Source organism: Enoplosus armatus, chromosome 20, assembly GCF_043641665.1.
Source record: "Enoplosus armatus isolate fEnoArm2 chromosome 20, fEnoArm2.hap1, whole genome shotgun sequence".
Lineage (NCBI taxonomy): Eukaryota > Metazoa > Chordata > Actinopteri > Centrarchiformes > Enoplosidae > Enoplosus > Enoplosus armatus.
In genome coordinates, this window is record NC_092199.1 from 18,450,306 (window position 1) to 18,469,427 (window position 19,122).

Below are 19,122 nucleotides of genomic sequence, written 5' to 3' on the forward strand. Positions count from 1 at the left end.
TCTCTCTCTCTCCCTCTCTCTCTGTCTCTCTCTCCCTCCCTCTCTCTCCCTCCCTCCCTCCCTCTCTCTCCCTCCCTCTCTCTCTCTCTCTCTCAGAGAAATCCGCAGTGCAACAGGAGGTAGGGATTAGAAGATGCGGCCCCTGCCTGGAACAAATGGCGAGGCGAGTCGGCCGGGACGGGCTGGGGGGGGGGGGGGGGGTGGAGGGGGGCGGGGCCGAGCGACACCCACAATTAAAGATGAACTTTGAGTGAACTAATTTATCTGAGGGAGGAGAAGGTAACGGGGCAGCCCGCGGCCCCTGGCAGCCTATAAAAGCCGGAGAGGAGTCTCCGTAGCTGACAGAGCTTCACCTGCACCGCACCGCACCGCACTCCACCGCACTCCACTCCGACCCACCGCTTGCAGCAGCATGGCCCTGAGCACGCTGCTGGCCACTTTCCTGTGCACCATCGTGCTTCCCGTCCTGTTGTTCCTGGTCGCGCTGAAGCTGTGGGAGGTGTACATGGTCCGCGGCAGAGACCCGAGCTGCCCCAGCCCGCTGCCCCCGGGATCCATGGGCTTACCTTTCATTGGGGAGACGCTGCAGCTCATCCTGCAGGTAAACACGGCTGCTGCCGCCGCCGCGGAGACGCGTGACGGGGGCCCAGCGTCCTCACGTGGATTTTTTCTGGCTTGTATCTGTTTTCATCTTGGTAAACAAAAACGGCGATTGTGTCCGGTTGGGGGGGGGGCTTCGTAGGTCTGTCAGAGCCGTGCCGGCGTTGTTGTTGTTTTGCTCACCGTGTTGCGTTTTGGTGTCCGCAGAGGAGAAAGTTCCTGCGCATGAAGCGGCAGAAGTACGGCTACATCTACCGCACGCACCTCTTCGGGAACCCCACGGTGCGCGTGACCGGGGCGGACAACGTCAGGCAGATTCTGCTGGGGGAGCACAGGCTCGTGTCCGTGCAGTGGCCCGCTTCCGTGCGCACCATCCTGGGCTCGGACACGCTGTCCAACGTGCACGGAACGCAGCACAAGACCAAGAAAAAGGTGGGGACGCGGAAAAAAAAACCCAAAAAACCCCACCCAAGCATCACAGTATTTAGGGGCATCAAGTGTTTACATTCATTGCAACAGTCTTAGTATTGATAAGATATGATCATTGTTGCTTAAACAAGAGAAAAGATCTGTTATTTTATACTATTTCAACCTGTCTCCAATAGAAGTCTGTTCAATTTTTAAAGGATTTAAAGGACAAGACTAATGCAGGTTACTGCACTAGAATAAAGAAAAAAGAAATTTTTAGAAAATACTTGAAATAAGCTCCTCTCGCAGGCTGAAAGCTTCTTAATGTACCGGCAGGTTGTTTAACTTGCTCAAAGAAAAAGAAACATTTTAAAAAGCTGAATTTCAGACAAATGACTTGATAAAAGAGATTCTTCACAACGCAATAAGATCTACTCAAAGAGTAACTTGTCAGTCATTACTAAATCTAACCCCCCCCCCCCCCCCTCCTGCTCCTTCTCCAGGCCATCATGCGAGCCTTCTCCAGGGAGGCTCTGGAGCTCTACATCCCCGTCATCCAGGAGGAGGTGCGGGCTGCGGTGAGGGAGTGGCTGGCCAAGGACTCATGCGTGCTGGTCTACCCGGAGATGAAGCGGCTGATGTTCCGCATCGCCATGAGGATCCTGCTGGGCTTCGAGCTGGAGCAGATCAAGACCGACGAGCAGGAGCTGGTGGAGGCTTTCGAGGAGATGATCAAGAATCTGTTCTCGCTGCCCATCGATGTGCCTTTCAGCGGGCTGTACAGGGTAAGAGAGAAACAGCCGTCATTTAGCCACGCTCCCTTTTTTTTCGATGTGCGACTATGAGGTGCGCTCACAGGATCAGTTCAGTGAACTAGAACCATACCAGTGATTATGCATGTTGCATCATAGCCAGCCATATTTTCAAAGCATGCCGACATCAAAAAAGACATGATGTTCACTGTGGTAACTCATACTGTAATGAAATGAATGGAAGCCAATGGCTGCCTGTAATGTAAATGAGATAAAACGTTCAAAAACTCTGGTGTGGTCAGAACAAGCACATTACACGAGGCAAGCAGCGAAATGAATGTGTCTGTATGTACACATACAGTGACCATGGATGTACCCAGTGAGTGCAAATGTCAGTCTAATTTGTTTGTCCTTCCCTCCCTTATTCTCCCACCTCTCCCCTGTCCATCCCTTCTCCTCCCGCCATCTTCCTGTCCTCCAGGGTCTGAAGGCGAGGAACTTCATCCACTCCAAGATAGAGGAGAACATCAAGAAGAAGGTGCAGGAGTCGGACGGGGAGTCCAAGCACAGGGACGCTCTGCAGCAGCTCATAGACAGCAGCAAGAAGAACGGGGAACCGTTCAGCATGCAGGTAGAGACATGATCGCGTCCGCTTTGTCAAAGCTAAGCATCTCGTTGTTTTGGTCAGGGCCTGAGCTAATTCCGTGGCTACACTTCTGTTCCAGGCCATTAAGGAGTCTGCCACAGAGCTGTTGTTTGGGGGCCATGAAACCACTGCCAGCACGGCCACCTCTCTGGTCATGTTCCTGGGCCTGAACCCTGAGGTTGTGGATAGACTGAGGCAGGAGCTGATGGACAAGGTAATTAACAACTTTGGTTATAGAAGTTTAGAGCAGCTGCTGCTGCAATGTAGCTTTTATGCTTGAACATTCGACATCACAGACAATCTGATGTGACTTTGAATCGTGAGCGTCATATATTTAATCGTTAACGTCATTTTTCACCTTTTAAAAAGCGGTAGTTGACCAAAAATAAAAAGTCTTAAGTCAGAATCAGAAATACTTTATTGATCCCCAGGGGGAAAATTATACATAAGTCTGCTTACTCCCTTTTCCGAGCTTTCAACCACACCCCACGGTCTTCCTCGGCAAATGGAAGTTTGCTCGGTTGTCACGGAGTTGGATCAGTTGTCATACTTTGCTCGCGTGGTGACATCTGGGCTGTTTCCGTGACAACCGAGCAAACTCCCATCGGCTGAGGAAGACCATGTAGATGCAGTGGAAAGACCCTGGGGCTAGTAAGTGGACTATGAGTGTCCTTAAGCATCTTAGGGATTTGAAAAGTGCCTGCCAATATCTACTGTAATATAGTTAGCATATTAAAATACATAGTAGGGTTAGGGTAACCTATACTTGCCATCGAGATAGTAATCCACGTGGAGGCTTTCTTAGTAAAGCTAATTAGTGCAAGATCATGAACAGTGCTGAGCTGCTCAAATCAAGCTAACTCGCAGTAAACAAGTGAAGTCTGGTGAAGATTGTTTCCAGTTTGTGGCACCCACCCCATTATTCAACCATTGGAATTATTACCGAAATACAAAATCACTACTTGGAAATCAGTCTGTGTGAAACGAACAACCAGCACTATCCCATTCCACACCAGCTATCATTACACTGGTTCATACCGTCCGCCGCTTCTGCTCACATGCCTGTTTGTCTCCGTCTGCAGGAGGAGCAGGGGATGGACCTCCAGAGTCTGAACATCGAGTCCTTGGAGCAGTTGAAATACACCGGCTGTGTCATTAAAGAGACGCTGAGGATCAACCCTCCGGTTCCTGGAGGCTTCAGAGTGGCCCTCAAGACCTTTGAACTCAATGTAAGTTAGCGAAGGCCTCTATGAACGAAATGCATCTGAGATTGCAGCGATTTGCAACTGAAAACCTGTGTCAGACTGTCTTAACTGATCATATCCCCCCTCACCGCTTCAGGGTTACCAAATCCCCAAAGGCTGGAACGTCATCTACAGCATCTGCGACACCCACGACGTAGCGGAGATGTTCCCCAACAAGGAAGACTTCCAACCGGAGCGCTTCATGACCAAACCCTCCGCCGACTCCTCCAGGTTCCAGTACATCCCGTTCGGAGGGGGCTCCAGAATGTGTGTGGGGAAGGAGTTTGCTAAAGTTCTGTTGAAGATCTTCCTGGTTGAAGTGGTCACCAAGTGTCACTGGACTCTTTTGAACGGGCCGCCCACCATGAAAACGGGACCTACCGTCTATCCCGTGGACAATCTGCCAACCAAGTTTACCAGCTATGTACGAAATTAGGCATCATGTTTCCTAAAAGCAGGTGTAGAGTGAAATGTGTGGTTCTTGGGAGAGTTTTTGAAAGCACTCAGGTGCTCTTAGGAAACTGATCAAAGGCCGCATATACACATGATCAGAAATATGTTTGTTTTTTTGGCATGACTTAAATTGTACATATTGTAGATGAATTCAGAACGTAATTTACATTTTATATTATGATGTTAATACATTGGATTTGTATAAATATATATATTTTTTTGTTTTCTAAGCTATGAACAAACTAAACGAGAGGCACTATACACAGACATGGAACACTTTAATCAGCTCAGAGGTGTATCTATAGGATTATGTACATATGTAATGTAGAGTCTGTTTATATAGCTTTTGTATCTTACCCCAATTTATTTAAGTGACTTGTGTTCTATCGTATGGGCTTTTTATTTAATAAAACTGTGTTGCGGAGAATCTTGGTTTTTGTATTTTTCCTTTTTTTTTTTTTGTGAGAGTAAGCGGAAAATATGGAGATTAATCTAAATGTCAGGTTAGCCTAGCTTAGCATAAAGAAGATAACAGAAGATGACGCATTACAAGCTGCGCCAATGGTGTGAAATGGTACACACTTACTGTCTCCTAAGTGGGCGTGGTCACCTCCCCGCTCGTTTTATCCGTCTAATAATATTCTCTTTTTTTCCCCCCCTCCAAAAGCGGTTAGATAATAACGATAATAGTGTTATTAAGCAAAGAAACGCACTTTTCATTTCAGTTTTAATGTTTAATTCAGCACCAGCAGCGAGAGGTGGTATCTGTTGCTGAGACGGAGACGGGTCTCCAACAAAGTTCATTTCCTCCTGATTTGTCCGTCTGAAAAATGTAGTTTTAGTGTCAAAATGTTCGAAAGATATGTGGCTTGTGAAAAAATGGGTCCAACGTTTACTTTTGTGACCACGGGGCGAAAGAATGGGTCACAATCTGAAACCCACGCGACACTGATACAGGAACTGACTCTAAATTGCGCCGTCTCCTTTCTAAACTGTGTCTGACCCGAATCTTGGTGCTCAGGTTGCATTGTGGGTAATTTAGGCGCCAGGTTTTGACGAGGAAGAAGAACGTGTGGAATTAAAAAAAGGCTCAATAGGTGAATTCTTTTTAAAAATGATCGAGAGATAATTTCTTCACAAACACATTTACCCTTTATTTTGAATAAATAGGTTCACTGCAGCACTCGTGTTGGTCTGAAACAACTTCATTATAACACCTCCATAAATAAATACAGAATATAATGAAAACAAAAGGTCTAAATGAAGTCATTAATGACATGTGACTGACAGTGACTGTTTGGAAATGACGAGACAAAGAGCAGCTCTCCGTGGTTTATTTGAAGACACCAGCTAAGGTTTGCTGATGACAGTTAATGTATTTACTCTGTACACACAGAGGGTGGGTGGTCCTGACACACACACACACACACACACATTCCATTATCCTTACAGAATCAATAAGTTGTGAGGAGAAAGGGAAAATAGTAGAGAAATCTGGAATCCATAGAAGGAGGGAAAGCAAAGCAGAGGGCTGATGACCCTGGCAGATGAGCAGACAGAGGGTGAAACAGAGTTCATACCGGTCGGTTCAGTTTCAGGGCACTGAACCAGTATAGACCTCCAGCGGGACAGTGGAAGTAGGCCAGTAGCATAGATACATGTTTACTGCAGGGTCCGAGATAATGTTCTTTCCTCACATTTAGAATAACAGTTAATGGATTACTGTCGAGAATTGTTGTATGTTGCGGTGGTCAGTGGGCGGCAGGTAAAAAAAAAAAGGGCGTATGTGGGTGTTTGGACCACCTGGTTGTTGGAGGGATCGGCTGATAATCAGACGATGTGGGTGGTGAAAAGGTTCAGTGTGCTTGAAACAAGCGAAAGGCGTTCAAAGTGGGACGGGATTCATTTTGTCCATTAATAAAAAACGCAAAAGGAATATGTGACCTCAACCCGTCTAACAATATCTGCAATCCAAAATGGTCAGCATTCAAAGATTATGACAAGAGCTGCAATGTGAAATGCACTGGTTTTGCGTTCCAGTGTGGGCAAGGATCTCTACCAAAACGACCTGAAGACACATCAGCATTGAACCGCGATTTAGCTCGCTTAGTGCGGACGTAGCTAGCAGCAGGGCCACACAAACACAGAATCCCCGCCCTTAGAACATTTACCCTAAAGGCCAAGCTGAGAATAACGCAAAGGATCGCAAAGAAAAGCAGCACTTGCACTGACTTACCAATCACTGTGATTGTCAGATGAATTGTTGTGGAAAGTAAAACTCAGCCAGTGTGGGAGAGGGTTAGGGTTACCTAACCCTAACCCAATGACACGCACTTTGTTTGAAGCATACCGACGTCATTAGACACTCTGAACAGATATACAGAAGTGTTGTTTGTTTGTGTGACTTGGATACCAGATTTGTCCTCACGGTCAACACTGTGCCAATCCATCAAACCATTCATCTTTGTACGTCTATCCCAGCTTACATTGGGTAAGAGGCGGGATACACCATGGACAGGTCTGTGTCCTAAAACTATCTATATTAGAAGACTCGGTTTATATCCATGTTCAGCACCAGTGCAGGAAGTAGTGTGGTGTTTGTGAAGTGTAGTGATGAATATACGAGGGCCGTGCTGGATTGGTGTTGTCTTCAAAGGAATAGGTCACTCTGGACAATATGCTTATATATTAAGTCAGGATGTGGTTAGCTTAGCTTAGCCTAAAGACTGGAAACAGCTAGCCAGGTTCTGTCCACAGTCCAAGAATGCACCCACTAACACTTCTAAAGCTGGCTTACCCGATGTGTCTTGCTCGTGCATGAACTTAAAATGTAAAAACGCAAAACAATGTATCCATCCACGCAGGTTGTTAGACACAGTCCTGACCACAGGTTTTGGTTTATGTCTCTGTACAGGCACGATAGCATCAAACCAAGGTTGTTCCAGCACCCAACTCCCCCTAAAACCACTAACTACTGGGGAGGGTTCACGTTTTTGCTTTCTGGTCATGATACAGCATGTTAATGAAACTTTTTTTACTTACAGAGCCAGGTTAGCTGTTTCCCCCCTGCTTCCAGTCTTTATACAAGCCAGGTTAATATCCCATCTCATGCTGGTGGTTAGAGCTGACTTTTAAAACCCATGAGCCCCATATTTTCCTTACCTTTACCATGTAGATTGCCATTGAACTGAAGAACATTCAATGTGTAAACAAGCACTTAAGTAAGCGGGCCACAGTCGTCTTTCTCCTGCAAACTGATTTCTTACAAGAAACCTGATTACTGTAATATGGGATTCACGCTGTGAGGAACAGGACTGACCTACTAATACAGTTCAAGTCAGTTCGCCATGGTTCCAAAATAAGGTCAGTGGTAGGGGAGAAATACGCAGATTCACAGTGACCACGATACTACTATGCCGTGTAAGTAACCTGGTTAGTTAAGTGCATGTAAAATGCGAATGTGCCTAAAGTGTGAAGTAAAGTCAGTCTAATCAGCAGCGGGAAACATTTTGATTGCACACCAGTGTTTCTGCGTTACTGGCATAAATGTGCTTTGGCCTCTTTCACAAGTTGTTTCTCTTTCTGGTGCCCTTCTGATTTACACCCAGCCGCCCACTTCTTAGCATTGTACTGTTGTCCCTGGACCTTGTTTATTACCGTGCTACTTGCAATTATTGGATCCACAAATGCTGAACTGTTGTACGTATTGTAAGTCACTGTTGATAAGAGTTTCAGCGTAAATGGCCAAATTGTAATAGTAAATTGCGGCTGACACCTTTATGTCCGGCCATCCTATCCCCGCTGCTGCAACCCTGGAACGACGTGAATGAACTTTTCTGAACTTTGTCTCCTCTCCCCCGTTCTAAAGACTGTCTGCTTCCCTCCATTGTTCGCCATCGCCCGATGGAGACAAAACTTTGCACGGCCAAGGCCATTTTCTCTAAATCTGTGACCATTGTAGTGAATTTACAACACAGTGTTGAAAGAGGTTTGAAACTAGCGTTCTTTCAATTAGATCCTCGGGCCTGAACATGGTCCCGAGTAAATCATTGTAATAGCTGGTGAAGTAGTGTTATTGAAGGCAGAACTTTTTATACACCAAACCACTTTGGCTTTCACAGCCATGAGCAGTGCGTGAGCGAGGTGAGGGGTGGAGACGGGAGGAAGCGGGGACAACCACAGGAATGAAAGGAGGGAGAGAAAAGAGAGGAAAGTGCTTTCCGAGGTTTGGTTTCAGTGTTTTGAATATCCATGTAATGGTGCTCTGTGTATTGTAAACTACAGTATATACGTTTTTTAAAGGTTAGAATTATTAGAACTCCTCCCATGGACTATGTATGGATTGAGTTTCCTGGTGGACTAATGGATGAAACCATTATTATTCTTCCTCTATTTCTATGTTTTTTTTAATACAGATTCTATTTGAGATGTCTAACCTTTGGTGCCTGTGTTGGAGCTATTTCCATAGTAACAGGGACCTTTTTGGGTACGTCTTTAAAGTAAAGTAACTCAAAATGTTCTTAAAGTCTTAAAGAGGTTAGTGCGTGTTCACATTTCATCTTCTGTGTCTCTCTTTTTTTTCGCGGATTCTTTTGTGTTTTAACTGTAACGCTTTCCAACTCTTATGTTTTGTAAATCCTGTCCTTCGCATTTTCTGCTTCTTTTACCACTTAACTTACTTTCACTCATAGAACAGTTGATCAAAGCACCGGCTGAATGACTCAAATAGAGACAAACAAAAGGTTTATTGTAGATAAATAACCTCTATGTGACACATTTATTACTGTTAGTTTTGCTCTCATACTTGAATGTTGCTGAATTGGTTGGTTGTTGGGGTTGCGGCGCAGCTTCCGAGTTTACGCACATCCTGTAGCTGAAGAGTGCCTACTCAAAAATGTAACGACATGTTTGTGCTACAAAGGCTACACAGATACCACCTTAACATAGAGGACGTTGAACATGGACTTTGCCACTGCAAAGCTTCTGTTTAGTGCAATCACTGCTCTCTATCACAGTGGATGAAACAATGTGAACACAACAAATGCCGGGGCAGTGGTGAACCTTACCATTGTCGCTCTATGTGTAAGGGATAATTCCCGCCAAGTTGTAAGTTCCGTAATTACAATTGATGACCGAAGGCAAAGCGCCATTGAAATCCATTACAATCGTGGACCACATACCATGGCCACTTGACAACAAATTGCAACATTAAATTATGTAATTAAAGCACAACAAGGCCTAGCAATATACAACACAATGGCTGAAATCAACACAGAACTAGAAGCCAAAACACACCCCTGCTGACCATTGCAGAGGTGCCCTTGGGCAAGGCACCCAATCCCTAACTGCTCGGGCGCTACTGTGTGGCAGCCCCATCACTCTAACATCTCTCCCCAACAACTGCATGTGTATGGGTCCTGTGTGTGCATGTGTGTATTTCAGGACCGTGTGTGTGTGTGTGTGTACTTGTACAGATATCTTTGTGAGAACCAACTTGAGTTTTAGACATTGGGAGTGAGGACATTTTTGGAAAGTGAGGACATTTTGGCCGGTCCTCACTCTCTGACAGACCCTCAAAGGGCTGTTTGAGGGTTCAGACTTGGTTTTAAGGTTCAGGTTAGGGTATGGGTAAGGGTTAGGGTTTAAGGCATTTAGATGTGATGGTTAAGGTTAGGGAATGCATTATGTCAATGAAGGTCCTCACAAGTATAGAAGTACAAGGGTGTGTGTGTGTGTGTGTGTGTGTGTGTAACAAAAATAAATAAACAAAAATTTTTTATTTAATTTCCCCCCAAGGGATTAATTCATTATTTATTTGTATTATTTTTAGTTATTCATCTTCTTGTTCTTTCATATTTCAAATTCACAAGGGACTGTAGGTGCTCTGATCAGGGCCTAAAATGGCTATTTACATCAAACAAATGAAAGTCACTTCTTCTTAATGCTGTCATGTGTGCTTAATCAGGAGCAGTGAGAATGCAAGTCAATAGGCAGCTATTTGGTCTGATGACCACGGTAATTGAGAGTCAATCAGCGTTTGGTGTCTGTGCTGGGGAAGTCAATGTAAGTCAATGGGAGCGTTAATTCCTCAAATTTCCTGCGTTCTTCACCGCGTCCGCTTGCCCCTCAGCCCCTGCTGTGGAGTCATGATTAGTGCCCAATTGGAGATGCTAATGGCAGCGTTAGCATGGCTGTTGGTGGCTTGCTGTGATTATTCATAATTTGAGAGAGTGTGTAACAATCCAATTTATATCAACCCTCACTGCTTGCAAAACTCCAGTCTTTCAGCAATAAATAAATGGCTGCATTTGTATAGCGCTTTACGATCTTTGCCTCTCATTCACCCGTCATACACACCAATGGCAGCCAGCTACCATGCTGGCCTGACCATCGGGAGCAATTTGGGGTTCAGTGTCTTACCCGAGGACACTTCAGCGCCACAGCCGGAAAGAGAGCACATGGCCTCGTATCTATAAGACCCCATGCACTACAAACAAGCTTAAAGTTTAAACACATGTATCACGTCAGGCGATGCTGAAATCCAACAAATTCAATATAAGATCCTATACAGAACACACCTGATTAAACATAAATTACACATCGTGGGACTCAGTGACTCAAACCAGTGTCACATCCACGCATTCTGGCTTTGTACACACATTCAGTCATTTTGGGGACAAGAGGCTCTCCCACATCCTGCTTACTCTGAGATCTGTCGGGCCATCACTGTCAAATCATCTTATGAAAAATGTATACTAATCTCTTGAACAATAGCAAAAAAAAAAAAAAGGAATACTACTAAACTGGAAGGAAAGAAACTTGCTAACAGATGATTCAAATATGGAACAGGTAACTTCCACTATATTTTTATTTTCCACTAGGATGTCAGCAGCATTGACATCAGCAGGGTCATTACGGAGCCTCGTCACCGCCACAGTGCTGTCTGCACATCCCCGTTTAAATACCCCTCAGTGCTCCTGCACCATGTTAGGGATCAAACATGCTACGCTCTTCCAGCGTGAGCAGTCCAATGATCCGTTCCGTCCCTCTGGACAATGTCAAGATGGAAACACAAGGTAATGTAAGATGTCCCCTGATGAAATGACATCTGAGTGTCTGGCCTAAAACCAACAGAGGATCAACAGTGCACATCAGAAGAAGCTTAGACCATGCGATACGATGTAGGACAGCATGGTGGTGCAGTGGTTAGCGCTGTCACGCGGGAGGTAGAGCAGGGTAGAGCGAGTCCCTGCTCCTTGAACAAGACACTGAACCCTAAAGCCTTGTTTATGCTCGTGCGAGCAGATGTCAGGCGAGTTTTGAGATTGCACGAAGGCGTTTATGCTTAACAGGCCGAAATGCCAGGGCCCCCCCCCGGCGTAAAATAAAAAAGGAGTGGAAGATTGTCATAAACAAACATGGCTGCACCCTGCACTAGAGCTTGTTGTTGCTGAGTAAGATTGTATCTGTTTTTATCTGTTAAATGCCATGGAAGTCTCTCTCCAAGAGTTCAGAATCATGTGGCTGTCCCTGTCCGTGGAGGGTTGTAGAGGTGCTTGAAATGACGTACCTGCTGAATGAGACCTGAACTGTGAAGCACTTTGGGAACCATTAAGGTTGAAAAGCGCTATGGAAATGAAGAACATTTACAATTTGATCCCTGCTGATTGGAATTAGTTTTCACCTGTATATTCGCTTGGCAGATACCTTGCAGCCGCTGAGCTACGTATAACTTACTAATTAAAGAACGCATGTATTTGGATAGAGTCACTTTCAGATTCACACGCACAAACAGACATTCGCATGCAAAAGTGTCTCTATTTGATCAATTGTCGGCGGTGCAACTTTCAGAATCAAAGTCGCGTGCGAGCATAACTGTGTACGCACACATGCACATACATCTCACATTCAAGTCAACAGGTTTAGGTTTTGTAGGTTGTTGCTGAGCATCTTGTGAGCTGCGCTTGCAGAGTCATGAACACGAGGCCAAGAGGCTAAAAGAAAATACACACAAAGCCGCTTTTCCGAGCAGTTTCCCCCTGCTTCCATTGTTTGTTTTAAAGGAATACGCTTATGTGTTTCCTTTCCAAGAGTCCCATGAGAAGGTCAATACCACTCTCATGCCAGTCTGTTAAGTACAGAGCTGGAGTCAGGATGTGGTTAGCTTAGCTTAGCATCAAGACTTGGAAGCAGGGGGGAATCTCCTAGCCTGGGTCTGCCCAAAGATAAAAAAAAAAATGCACCTACCTAACAACAGGTACAGTGTTGATGGAGAGAATAGGTCGGGGAGGGGACAGTAGGACAGAGGGTTTGGGGGGGGGGCAGATGGTCGAAGAGCTGGGGGAGGGGTGAACAGGCAATTATGATATGATGTGATCATTTACAACATGAATTCAAACTGAAATAGCGTCAAATCAATCATAAAGGCCTTTTTTTTTTATTATTTGTTTCTATCATCGTTGTACTAATGAACTGTTAAAAATAGCCCACACTATCTGCCTTGTTGTCGTGCGTCACCGCGATTGTCACAGCTGTTTCAGAGATCTGAGATCAGCAATGCAATTGGCTGAGATATATTCCAGCCATATTCCACTTCACCCAGCTCTTTTGCAATTTGCCTTTTCTGCACATGCATGAACCAACGTAGTTGGTGGAGACGCCACCACACAGAACTAACACTTTGCGCTAGTGTGATTAAAGTCCTACATCATGAGAAATGAACTCAAATGTATCACAGATGATTTTGAAGAAGCGGTTGGTTGGTTTTTTTCTTTTTGCTATTGTGCAGGCGGAGCTGGAGGTGTCAGTATGATTCAGTGCCTCCACAGTTAGCTGCTGTAAATGATTTCACTGTTCACAGTTGAACGTAAAACATCTGACAGCCACAGAACAACCTATGTCATCCTCTGCATGGGTGCCTGGTTATGGTTTCAAATGGGGGGGGGGCAAACTTGGAAAGATACATAACTGGAAGGGAGTCTGGGGCTCATCCTCCCAGAAAAAAAACACAATTGTAATTTAAATTTACTGCATTTCTTCACCACTTAACCTCTTGGATTAAGTCAAGAAACAGCCACATGGACTAGTCTAGATTAGTCTGCTGTTGTGTTGGGGAAGGAGAGAGCGGGGCAGCAAATTAGCCTGAGACATTAACAGCAAGAGGGGATGTAGTGGTAAAATAAAAGCTGGGTAAACTATAAATGTCCGCCAGCTATCCTATGTTGCATTTGGAAAAGGTGGGTAAACTATGTGCCTTTTCTCCCACTACATCCCAAATATTAAAATCAACAGGACTAATGCAAAATATTATTAGCCACTCTTTGATTCGGCTCCTTCACGAACATCCCATCTCCACAGCTGAATCCTGTCCGACAGTACAGACCTACATTTGGCTAATTTAAAGTTTGGCAGTCAGTGGGCCGAGCCAGGTTCATTCAACATACGCTAGCCTCTATCTATTCCTGTCTTCTATTTCAGCACCATTCAGCACAACCTTAAAATCAACCCGAAATCACACAGGAAGCCAGTGATGAGAGGCTAGGATAGGAGTGATATGGTCCCTCTTCCTGGAACCAGTCAGCAGTCTGGCTGAAGCATTTTGGACCAGTTGCGGGAGGGACAAGGACAACTGGCTGATCTCATTTAGTGATTTAGTGCTTTCATTTCCTCCTGTCTTGATTACTGCAACTCCCTGTATACTGGGAAGACTGAAACTGTATTTTACTACTGCTTTTACCTGATGGTCAAACGTAAAGGCAGAGTCAAAGATCACGCCGTGGTTCTTAGCGTGGGGCCTAATGTAGGTGGACAGTTGACCTAGGCTGTTGGTGATCAGTTTTATGGATTCAGTTTTGTTGTCGTTCAGTTGGAGGAAATTTTGAGCCATCCAGTTTTTATGTCCGCGAGGCAGTCTCTAAGGCAGTTTAGATGTTGTTGATGATTTGGCTTCAGGGGGAGATAGAGCTGAGTGTCGTCAGCGTAACAGCGGCAGGAGATGTTGTGGCTTTGAATGATTTTACCTAATGGCAGCATGTAAATGGAGAATAGAGTGGGACCTGGGCTTTTATGGGATGTGTTGTACTCCCCGTAAGAAGCAAACGAAAGAGTGCCACTTTAAATGCAATTTTTCTCAACAGCCAACCCTTGTATTTTTTCGCAAATCTTTGTATGTCATATTTGCTGTGACTGCACCACCGAAAGTTATTCATCAGCAGTAATGTATATAATACATAATTGAAGTAATGAGCTAAAATCTTGGTATGGTCCTTTGGTATGGTTCTTATTCACCCTCTCATCACAGAAATCCCTAACATTGATGTCATGAGTTGGTATTCAGCCAGCCAAAGTGTGTACACTTTCAAAGAAACCCAAAGGTCGAGTGTTACCACAGATATGAGAACTGTAAACTCAGATAGCAAGGGCTTGTTTTCCTGGTACTGTAAGATGAGCAGCAGTATACTGGTTCTTTGAACTGTGTCTTTGTAGAAGTGCATTTGTCTAAATCTCACCCTTGACAAATGACAACATTCCCAATAGGTTACGCTGTTGATTTGAATGTATATAAGGTGGACAGGACTCTGGTCACAAATACTGTAAACAACAATTTTTTTTATAGTATTTGTGCAACAAAAAAGATCAAGTTTGACTTTACTCCTCAACAGCGAGTAAACCTTCTTCCAGGATGTAAAGGCATTAGTTGCAATGGCCTCAACCTACCACAACACCAGCAAAGACTTGAATTATCTAGTCATTGTACACGTAACACAGAAAAATAAGCATCTGATAAATAGAAAATAAATCTCTATCTATTGATGAAGGACATGTGACACAGTCAAAAGCAAATAAGTGGACCTTGAGACATGATCTGAATTTCTGCTTGAAGTACATGTCCCACCCCTCACTATTCTTCATTTGGTCCACCACTTTGGTCCAGATGTAGTTTATGATGGCTTATGACCAAAATACCTGCAAAACTTGTGTTTAGTGGTAATTAGCAAGTGTGAGCGTGCTAAGATGCTAAACTAAGATGATGATCACGGTAAAGATTACACCTGCTTAGCGTCAGCGTGCTAGCACTAGCGTTGTGAACATGTTAGCGTCGTTGATGTGTTTACCACACTGACGTAAGTATTTAGCTCGAAGCAGCGCTGTGAGGAAGTACAGCCTCACTGAACCAGTAGCACGGCTGTAGACTCGCAGTCTTGTTTAACAGTGTTATGTTTTGTTATGTTTTATTTGTACAATGTTGGAAATATACAGTGCTTAACAAATGTATTAGACCACCACCCAGTGTAAGGTGTTTGCCCTTAAACTTTGAAACTTTGCCTGAGAGCATCATCTTGTAGTATTTTAATGGTGCTGACATGGTTCGTACAGAGTAGGCTTAGACATTTACACCACATTGTCCTGAGGAGATGGGGAAATCCTCTCTGTTTCACTGCTGTCAAAGTCCACAGGGATTACAGCGTGCAGATTTTTCTAGCTGCTTATTGCCCTCAAACATACTTTGCCAAGTTCAAAAGTTCAGCACAGCTCTAAACTCTTTCAGGGACTCTGGAGGCAGGCAGGAGGCAGGCAGTCGGTTCTTTAGTCTGAGTTAGTCTGTACTTCCAGTAACAGCTATTCCCAGTAAAGTTCAGGGAATACTTGGGATACCTGGGGAGTTACAACTTAAGGCCAAGGTGAGGGTGTCACTAATGACTTAGCTAAGAGGTCATCCAGGAGGCAGCGATAACACACACACACACAGTGTGGCGCAGTGGTAGCCAATCATTTCTACGAAATGAATACTCATTTAACTCTGTTCAGCAGCTTTACAACAGCAGCAATGTTCTTTATTTGTCACGGTGCTTTACTGTAAACTGTCATCTCTTACCCCAAATATGTTACCTGCCTGTTTTTGAACTGTGCCTGATGTTTTTTTTAGTTGTTTTTTTTTTTACTTTGGACTTTTATAGTATGCATGTCCACAACAATAATCTGCAGAGAGGAAAAGTAGTAGCGGAGCAGGTGGATGAAAGATCATTATACGGACTGAAACTAACACAAAGTATCACTCACTGCGCCATCATTCTTGACACAGACACACACACACCAAAGAATTGGTGGACTACCATTGATGTTACGTAAAAAACTTTCACTCATTTCACCTCAGCAGTCCACCAAAATCTTATTCTGAACAAATTTGACCCCATTACTGAATCATTACTTATATTAGATCTACGACGCCTAATTTAAAAGTTTCTTCCGACTTTCATAAGGCAGGGGCGTAATACCTGCATGATTATTACTTCCGGTTTCCGGAAAACGGCTTAGCCTGGCTGGGCGTACTGCAAAATCAATCGATTGGACAGTTTCATACTGCATCCTATTTAAAGCAGCGTGCAGTATGTATTCTGCATGTATGTACTGCATGCTGCATTTGTCGGTAGTATGTGGTAGGCAGTTCCGAACACAGCCATGGTTCAAATCAGTAAGGCACTGTTCCAAAATGAAGTCGGTGGTAGGAGAGAAATCTGACCTGCTGCATGCAAACGAGGATTTACAGTAACCAGGCTACTACAGTAATGTAAACATCTTCTCCAGTTACCTGCCTGACCCGGTTCCTCCGAGTAAAATCTGCTGCTAATAAAATACTGAAATTCACAGACTCAACAAAGCCAATCACAGCCCACCGCCTAGTCCAAGAAGTGGCAGTGTCCATCACTGATTTTGTTGGGTACTCTGGAAACTACATGTAGTGTAGTGAATTGGAAATAAAACCTTTTCTAATAAAATGTGAGGACAATTAATTCACACGGAGTTGTGTAGAAAAACCCATGAAAGTATACTGCTAAGTCAAAGAGTGAACACCATATTGGTACAACTGTGTATTGTGTATTGGTACACCATTTGTATGAGGGTGATTTGGCGTTTAATCCATGCATAGAAATACACATCCATGTACGATCTTCTATTGATTATATTAACCCCTGATCCCTGACAGCCCTAAGTGTAGAATGTGGGAAAAACAGAATAAGCACTGTAGTGTTTTATAGTGTGGCACCAATCACTATCTTATCTAAAGTGCTGCTTCCGCTGGATACTCCATCTACTAGCTACCTTCACCATTTGAATTTTGCTGTGAAGGAAACCGGGGTCCAGGGTCACATCATGGAGCAATAGAGATCAGCACCAAAGCAGACCTTATACATTAGCCGCTGCATCCCATGTTACCTAGACCAAACCAGTTTTCCTGGTTTGGTCTAGCCAGTCATAGTTCAAAACTTGACTGACCTGCACAAAGCCTTGACCTCAACCCCATCCGACACCTTTGGGGATGAACTGGAACACCGACTGTGAGCCACATTATCACCCAACAACAGTGTCGGACCTCACTAATGCTATCGCGGCTGAATGAGGACAATTTCCCTGCAGCCAGGCCTTCCGAAGTCTGAAACCAGAAGATTGGAGGCTGGTTTGGGAATCACGTGTCCAACAGTCACATACAGCTGGAAATATTCAGGTGTCCACATACTTTATCTTTTAAATACATGGGATATAATTAAATGTCAGCTTTTATGCACTTAATACAAATGACAAAATTCAGTGAAAACCATTTTGCAGATATGGCGAGGAGTTAGTCATTTGCAGCTGAAACACATAGCATGCAGTTTTGAAAATAGCTATAGCTCTATAAAAAGTGGCTTTTAACTCGACTGACTCGGCTGTAGTGCACTGAATACATTATTTGAGACTATTATCTGAAAGCAGTGTGCACCATGTGAGCATTCTCGCTCTCTGATTTAAACTTTAAATAAGGCCGAGCAGGGGATTGGATGACAGGATAGAGCAGGTGAGGAGGTCACGGGGGTCACGTCACTGAACTTTTTACAAGGATTCCCCACTTTCATGAGCCCGGGAGCAATCAAACATCTGAAAGACAATAAAAAAAGGAAATAAAGGACACAGACAACACTCGTTCTCTAGTGCCCTTAACATCTCCTCAACGTCATTTACATCCAAATGCCACACCCTGCCCCATAAACACTGATAGGCCAACGCAGACCGTCTCCAATGCCTCTAATGACGACACAAACACTCACACACACGATTAGCAAACCATACAGTATATCCTTACAGAACATACCACTTACTAAACTTTACTCCGAAACACACACACACACACACAGATACACGCACACACCTCAGTTTATCTGACGGTGTAGCAGGAGGCCGTGGGGAGGCCAAAGGATCTAACAGGTATATGTCACATTTCAGACACCGCCAGCCCTTTGATGAGGAAAAAAGAAAGAAATAAGGCCATTGTCTGTGAGCAGACCCCAATATAACTGTTTCATCGACCTGTCAGGAAGGACATAAATCCCCTACAGCCCTACAGTCATACACTCCTACATACAAGTTCCCTGTGTCTTTCTACTGTAAGGCTTTTAATACGATATCAGACGCTACTGAAGGATGCAAAATCATATCAGTCCTTATTTTTCTGTAAATCAGGCGTGATTCAATGTTATTGAATATACTGTATATATATATATATATATATATATATATATTTTAAGATGGAGATTCCCAACCCCCAGGTCTTGGAACATGTGCTATATAATATAATTTTGCAAGAAAATGAATAAAAAAAATAAAAAGCATATAACTTTAAAGGCTATTTTTGTGGTAATTACCCTTAAACGTGGTGCAGTCTGTGCTGCCTTTTTCCTCATTACTCCCTGTCATGCCCACAATGAGAATTTTAGGATTTAAAAAAAAAAAAAGTAAATGGAAGTCATAAGTACACAAGGAAACCATTTTCTTTTTAAACATTTATTAAATAATCTCTCTCTCTCTCTGTGTCTCTCTCATGCCTGAACCTGCATGTGAACCAGTAAACATCATCAGAATCAGAATCAGAATCAGAAACTGTTTATTGCCAAGTAATCATGTCAACGTGCTCACAATAAAAAATGCTAACATGCACGATGTAAAGCAGGTACAGTAAAATGTCCACCATCTTCAGAATCAGAAT

At 43.9% G+C, this 19,122-nt stretch overlaps 1 protein-coding gene across 1 annotated transcript; it reads left to right on the forward strand.

Annotated features, from left to right (window-relative positions):
- The first annotated feature begins 412 nt into the window (after window positions 1-412).
- On the forward strand, window positions 413-4,086 carry cyp26a1 (cytochrome P450, family 26, subfamily A, polypeptide 1). Its single transcript, XM_070927042.1, has 7 exons — window positions 413-601; window positions 808-1,032; window positions 1,512-1,793; window positions 2,242-2,391; window positions 2,486-2,620; window positions 3,498-3,635; window positions 3,748-4,086. The coding sequence occupies exons 1-7, from the start codon at window positions 413-415 to the stop codon at window positions 4,084-4,086; spliced, it is 1,458 nt and encodes a 485-aa protein (XP_070783143.1).
- The last annotated feature ends 15,036 nt before the right edge of the window (window positions 4,087-19,122 follow it).